The following is a 7709-nucleotide window of genomic DNA, read 5'->3' on the forward strand; positions in this document are numbered from 1 at the left end:
CAGCTGACCTTGTCTAATCTAAGTGTCAGCTACATAAACAATTATATTAGATTATTGAATACGAAGGTTGTCAAAGAAAAAACTGTATATTACTCGTACAAGCACTATTTACATTACAGTAAACAACCTCAGCACGCACTTTTTCTGCCGAGGCTATCACAACATGTAAAGCATCAAAGAAAGGTTTACTACGAAATTTTGAATTAATTTATAGTCGGACTGCCACGCGAAGCAACGGGGTGAGATGCAATCGCGAGGAAACGTTTCCTAAAAATAATAAAAAATACCTCACACGAACCAAATCAACCATTATTATATGACACGACCATGAGGGCAGATTCTATTAATTTATAACCAATGTGGGTGGATAAACTGACATTATTTTTTTATTAATCGCAACGTGGACACAACGAATAACTGTTATTTTGAGTTTTATTAAGATATCCAAATTCTTAATGACAACCTGGTGAGGTATAGAGGATAATTACGTGTAGCTGGATTATAAGTAGGTATTTTTTTGTTTTATTTTGTCCATTGTTAATATTTAGTAAGTACATTAATTACGTACTAGGAAGGAACTAGACTCCGCGGACGCACATTTTATGTTTTGCTGTTACAAGTGATACTTTTGCCAATCCTTTTTTCACTTAACTGCAACTTTGATAATGGGGATTTCTCATAAAGTTTCGTGCAATATAGGTACCTACTTACCTATCGTTTATTTTAAAAAGTGTACCACATTGTACGATTCAATTTTAATTAAATGAATAAAAAATTAAAATATAAAAACACAAATCAATTCAAAATAACCTAACCTAGGGTGCCGCCAGCAGCGGGGCAGGGCCCAAGCTGCCGGTGGTCAGGGCTGCAGAAACAAGAACCGCCGGACTATCCGCGCCGTGTCCAAGATCACCGCCTTCTGCATTTGACCCTTGATCCAACCACCTAGCGAGAGTCTATCAAGGTGTTGGTAGAGACTCTTTGGTATGAGACCGTTCGCTGAAACGTTTTTTTTTTTATGATAGTGGAGAGGCAAACGGGCAGACGGATCACCTGATGGTAAGCGATTACCGCCGCCCATGGACACCTGCAACACGAGAGGGGTTGTACGTGCGTTGCCGTCCTTTAAGATGGGAGTACGCTTTAAGATGGGAGTCGTATCGGTCCGGAAATACCGCAGGCGACAGTTCATTCAGTTTAGGTGTGCTAGGCAGAAAGTTCCTGGAGAAACGCACAGTTGAGGACTGCCAACCATCTATGTGATGAGGATGGAAATGTCGCGTATGGCTATGGCGAAAATATATTATATTGCATCGAATATATAATGGATGTATACAGTTTGTAAAACAAATTTTTAAAGCAGGTACAGCTGTAGTCAATTAATTTAAGGTTACTAAGTGAAATATGTACCGCTACTTACTACCTTTTGTGGTTTTGATAAATATTGTTATTTCCTAAGATACAAACGGCAACCTAAATACATGCATGTATTTAGATTACCGTAATTAATAAGCACTTAAGTATTTGTAGTTTTGCCATGTCTGTTATTCGCAGCTTAGCTTAGAGACCCTCTGTACTAACTAGATATTCACGTGCAAGCCAGAAGCTGGCGTCAACGTAGTGCTAAAATAAAATCTTGAATAAATCTACTTTGATTACGTAAAATTATCATATTAATTTCAATACTTACGCCTGAAATGTTTTATATCACCCGATTTATTTTTGTTAATTGATGTGTTTTCTTGCATTTTTTATTTAAAACACGGGATGTGTAAATAAACTAACTTTAAGTTCTGCGAGGGCCGCTCGAATATAATGGCATGATGATGACATTGTCAGGTTAGTAGTACCGTCTGGCTTTACTGGGGACAGTAGGGACGCTCGGTGCGGATACGTACTCGATCTGGATGTTTCTTACCTAAGTTAGGGACAATTTTTTGATTCAATCTTCCTTTTGTGATATATTTATGCAGATGAGTTATCGGACATAAAATGTAACCTTGTGCGAACTAAATCCTGGTAGTTGGATATGAGATAATATATACGGTAGTGTGCGTTATGGTATACATACTCGTTTATTGGTAAAATATAAGAATTTACATGTCAGCAATTAAAAGTGTACAAGAACAGTGTTAAGTCAGGTGAAATTAAATATACAATTAACATTTATATAGTTGATCTACATTACATTAAAATAAAAAGGATACAAATACAAATAAAAATGTCCAGTTAAAATTATCAAGTAATTCGGATTAAATTAAAATCATACATTAATATTATTAAAACTATAAACTGAGAGCCACGTTCAATGTGTTGCCTCCCTGTCACATTTACGTACGAATTTACAAGTGCGATAGAGAGGCAACACGTCGAAGGTGGTCCGCAGTAGGCCCTCTCGTATTTAGTTGAAAACGAGTATACGCATTCATTGTATGTCTTTATTATAATATTTGGTGACGTAAATCTATATAAAATGTTTTGGTTTTTCATTTAAATAAAAGTGATCACAGTAACTTATTTTCATACCGAGTAGTAATAAGTATACTTGGTTTTAGTTGTACTTATATACGTTAATATTAAATTGTTACGTTGACCTACTCGTATTACTAAGTTGCCAACGTCGTTAAAAATGATTTATCTTATATAATAATTTATTAAAATCTGGTAATTTCCCACAACTCCACTGAAAAATAAGTTTGTGTAAGATGTATTTCGGGTAACTCCGAGTACTTTAAAATGATGAAAATAATTTTATCATATTAGAATCCATGTTTGGAATTGCCTTCTTGAACACTTGAATACTTCAACGACAGCTTCAACCATAGTCTTAATTTCGCGTGAGCCTACCTACATCATAAATATATATATATATGTGACTAAAAAAATGTAGTATTGTATTGTTTTGGTCATATTCATTCATTAGTCATCATCATCACTGTGCAATGATCATCTTAGTAATGAAGAAAACTCAATATATAAATAACACCTATTTTGGTATCCTCGAAATTATTTTATCCTTCTGTTTCGAAGTAAAATAACGTTAGAAGTACTTATCATGCGGGTTGTTGGGGTTTTTTGTATAATTACTGTGTACGAATATACCACACAAAAAAAGAATAATAACAGCTTTAAATAAATAATTTATTTCTAATCTTATTCTAATAGGTATTTACATTTTTTTCGGTATCGGTGAGCATTAATTACAAAGCTTCGTTCCTTTACTTTCTACAACGAGCATAATCATTGTATCATTAGGTACATCATTATGTTATAGTTATACTATTAACTAATTGATAAGGCTTAATTAATTAAGGCACTTGTCTTTGACTAGAGATCCAAAAAGTCTTTTGTTTTCACATAAATGCAAACTATCATGAATGCATATATATACCGGAGGGATTCGTTCTTTTGTACGTTCTCACGATCGAGAGTTCTGTGAACAAGAGAAAACTAAATTAACTATGTATTCATAATTCTGATTAGTACAAAAAAAGAAAAGAAACACTTGTTGATTTATATGATTTATACAAATATAACGATATTAATTATGAGGTAGGATCATTTTAAAATTTATTAGAATTAGAATTTATGTATTCAACTATTTAACTTGTAAATATAATTAAGTATAATTTATATAACTGAAATTACCTATTTGCTATTTCTGCTGCCACCACGAGATTACGTCAAGTAACTCATCTTCATCCATAGGCCCTAGTTGCTGCTGCGTGGTCACTTCGTATCTGTCTACCGCAGAATATGCCGAAGATACACCTGAGGAGCACTCGGAGGGGGCTGGTGAGTCCGGCTTCTCGGAACAAGGCGAACTGCTGCCGTAGAAGAAACCATCGTCCAAGTCTAACGAAGTCATTGGCTGCGTATTGCCATTCGGAATGTTTTCTCTATTTTCTTGATCACGAGTTATTCCTAAAGCTGCGTCACTCTCGTCCAGTAACTGTTGAAGATATCTTATGTACTCGACGACCATTCTTAAAGTGTCTACTTTACTTAATTTCTTCCCCGAACCGCGTCTCGCACCGCCAGATAACGCAGCTACTACGGAAGCGGGGAGATGACGGCGAAGTGCGTTAAATCCATCATTCACTTGTTTCACACGATTGCGCTCTCGAGCATTGCGGCGAGCTATCGACGCGGCCTGCGGTCCAGTGTAAGGATTCGTTCTGAAGTGAACTTTTTTCCTATACTGCATATTCGGTGGAGTGTCGTGCGTAACGTAATTTTTTTCAGGAGCAGGCGCAATTGGTATATTCCTCTTTTCCATCGTGTTCTTCGATGTAGTACTAGACGGGTAGCCCGATGACAACACGACGAAGTTCGTTTGTCCCTGGACGAGTTGTATTTCTTGTAGCATCGTATTGCCGCGGTCGTTCGCGGGAGAAGGGCGCGCGGTCAGTCCGCGCGACGGCCAGAAAAGCACTGAGCGATAAAAGTTGCGTGGGAGCTTGGAAAGCGAGTGACGGGAGCGGAGCTTCGCGTTTAAGTGAGCCGCCGGCGCACGGGCACGCGTTATATCACCTGCGCCGGCTGCAAAAAATATAAATTTTAAAATTCTCTTCCCCTATTATTTTCGATCATCCCTTCCCTCCAGTACGTGCGGGTCCGTACCTGGGGTAGTGAGGCGGCCGCTCCGTGGTCGAGAGCGAGCAACGCGTGCTCAGTTTTTTCTGTTTTGACCACTGAATATTGTAAATTGATATTTTTTTATGAATCGTTACAGTTAAATTACAATAAGTGACTCTTAGAAGTAACACATTACTATACAAAGTTTTAACTGAATAATATGTTGTTTAAAAGATTTTTAAAACAATGTTTGTATTGTATAAGCACCTGAACTTAATTGTAATTGTAAATATAGGGTGGTTCTTTAGTCGTAATTTACGGGGTGAATATACATATATGTATAGGTCATACTGAGCAACTTTTTCTGATGGTAGTAAGATTTTTCATAGATCTCTTACTAAAAATTATATATTTACATAAATACGATTTAGCCTAAGCAATTTCTAACACTGATTTCTCTGATATTTTTCTAATATATATCGAATAATAATTTGGAACAATAATAAAAAAAAACATGCATTTAAGGGATAAAATATTTTATTTATGTAATCTTAGAAATAACTTTTATTAGGATTCCTTATCTAAAGGGAAGGGAGTTAGAGGGAGATCATTACGGCCCTGAAAGGATTCTAATTATTCACATAGATGTCATGTTATATATAGTTGAAGAAATATAATTTATAATAATACAAATGGTTTTCGTTAAATCGAAACGTTTTTTGGCCCCCGTTGTTTCTTACTCGTATAATAAACCCGTAGAAAAGAGAGGTATAGAAAAGCATATTTCTTTTAGATAAAGTTTACACCCAGTGGCAATATTACATGGCCATTTTTTATGTAATTAATCCATTAGTAATATCTCCATGCAATTTTGTAGCTCGCTGGACCTATTGATTTTGTAATCGCTCCAAAGACGTATAAAATAATGTAGGTGCATTATTTGTGTGTCGCTGTATATATATATATGTTGTATGTATGTATGTATTTATATATATGTATCTGATATATATTTAAGTATTTGGTTGTACCTATTGGTAGGTACGTATTTATTTAATTGTAATGTGTAATCTTCTTATTCCTGTAATGTATTCGTGCACTACCTGTTTCTAAAGTTTTATGTTCTTTATTTCCTGCTACCCTAAGGTTGTCTGGAAGAGATCGCTCACAGATAAGACCGCCTGTTGCTACCTTTATTTACATTGTAAATCTGTTATTGAATTTTTCTTTTGTGGTGCAATAAAGTTTATTTACTTACTTACTATTTTTTACTTTAACAACTACATAAATGAATCTGCAAAGTTTTCGATTGATTGATTAATTAATAATCCGTAGAGTATAGAGTTCTCTCTAAAGGATGCTCTACTTACAATCGACGGACTGAGTTCGTTGGAAAATCATTTCGTTGTAGAAATATCAAAAAAAATAAGAATGGTTTTTCTAAGCAATACATGTCACATGAAAAAAACATGTAGGTAGAGTACGTATAGTGCTACTTTACCGCACAAATGCAGTAATTTCGTTAAAAAGGCCATGTGTACTGTAAAACGTTGAAAGATACACGTGTAAATAGGTAATTCGGAACTTGTGTCGATTTAAAGCACTACCTTCGGTTTTTCGTTATTTCCTTTTTTTCGCACTTGTATTTTAATGTATCTACTATTAATCTTGCGTTTTATATTCCATGTTTTCAGAATCTTCATCATTACATCATCATCATTATCATGTCGTTCAAATTATCACGTAAATTTCCTGTATCGTAAATAAAGCCAGATGAAACTTGCGATAACTGTAGCACATGCCTCGCTTTCTCAAACGCTCCAAGTGGCAGGTAATGCGACATACCCCGTGCATCGCATTAATTCACATTTCTCTAATACCAATATTTATAAAGTTTATGAACGTGGATAAACATAAATATTTTTAATTCATTAAAATATTTAGAGTTTTCAAGTTGCATGTGTTCGTGTGAGCGAAGCCGCCGCGGTGACAGACCGAACCGCAGTCATCATCAATTAGGCCTACTGTCATATGCTTTTGCAAAAGGCTCAACTATATTAGAACCTGTAAACACATACGCCTTAATAGAATGAGGCGGGGGTTATAAGCATGCTATGAATTACACTTCTTACCGATAGTTTGTTTTATTCGTCGGCGCTTTGATCAAAGCTACCGGTTACTGTCAATCCCATGGCGTGGATCGAATAACTCTCATTCGATTCTGTTAGCCTTACTAATTGAATCGAAACTGCATCGAGAGGTATTTGTTTTCATTAGTTAACACTTAAGTGGTATTATGTTGGCGTCGACAAGATGCCTTTGCTTTAAATTATTATGAGCAATTTAACTGGGACTTGACAAAACTCTCTTTTTAAGGCTCGTGTTAAAAAAATGAATTTTCATAGCGTTGCTATGTCGATAAATTGTATGTGTAACTACTTTATTTTTAAATACTTATTGATATTCTGTTTCTTCGTTATACGAAAAGAACCCAAAAAAATGTCGTATGGCTACCGATAAGATCTGACTAATACTTGATTTGTAACTATATTATTTAAATATGCCCTCCTATTGAGCAAACAGCTACATATTTTAGGGCCACTTTCTACATTATATTTATATGGAAAATAATATTATAATCGCCTGAAATCTGGGGGCACGGTAGTGCCCCCGCCAAGACGGGAAAAGCGAAGCGCAAGGGTAGTACCTACCTTTTCTCGAAGCGCTTCGTCGTTTTTTTGAATCCTCATAACTTGGGTTTGAATTATACCAGATAAACAAAATTCTCGAGATATAATGGCAATAGTGCTTTATTAAGTACAAAAAATTTCAATTGCATAGCTCCTGAAGTACTAGGAAGCAGAAATTTGGTATGTAGGATAGTGTTAGTACACAAACAACAAAAAAAATTCAAAAACTTGAAATTTTAACCTCTAAAGGGGTGAAAACGGGGTGGGATTTTGTATGAGGAAACAATAACCGGTGAACTGATTTAGATGAAATTAGGTATGTCGATAGTTTTTGTTATGAAGAAGGATATATATATAATAGTATTCAATCCCAAAATCACCCGCAAGGGTGAAAAGGGGGAGGAAAAAGGCGTTAGAGGAAAAAAGGGGTTGAAGTTTGTATTG

General features: G+C 35.4%; 1 protein-coding gene across 1 annotated transcript; it reads right to left on the bottom strand.

Annotated features, from left to right (window-relative positions):
- Positions 1 to 3120: 3120 nt before the first annotated feature.
- LOC133516944 (achaete-scute complex protein T3-like) lies at positions 3121 to 7382 on the bottom strand. The gene is made up of 2 exons (XM_061850009.1): positions 3649 to 7382; positions 3121 to 3433 (listed from the first exon to the last, which is right to left on the bottom strand). Exon 1 carries the CDS (start codon positions 4367 to 4369, stop codon positions 3656 to 3658), a length of 714 nt encoding a protein of 237 aa, XP_061705993.1. The 5' UTR covers positions 4370 to 7382; the 3' UTR covers positions 3121 to 3433; positions 3649 to 3655.
- Between the last annotated feature and the right edge of the window lie 327 nt (positions 7383 to 7709).

The sequence above is a fragment of the Cydia pomonella genome, chromosome 4 (genome assembly GCF_033807575.1).
Source record: "Cydia pomonella isolate Wapato2018A chromosome 4, ilCydPomo1, whole genome shotgun sequence".
NCBI classification, from domain to species: Eukaryota; Metazoa; Arthropoda; class Insecta; order Lepidoptera; family Tortricidae; genus Cydia; species Cydia pomonella.

Bases quoted from the DNA above. Each gene is read 5' to 3' on its own strand.
- LOC133516944 (XM_061850009.1), bottom strand. From the start codon at position 4,369: ATGCTACAAGAAATACAACTCGTCCAGGGACAAACGAACTTCGTCGTG.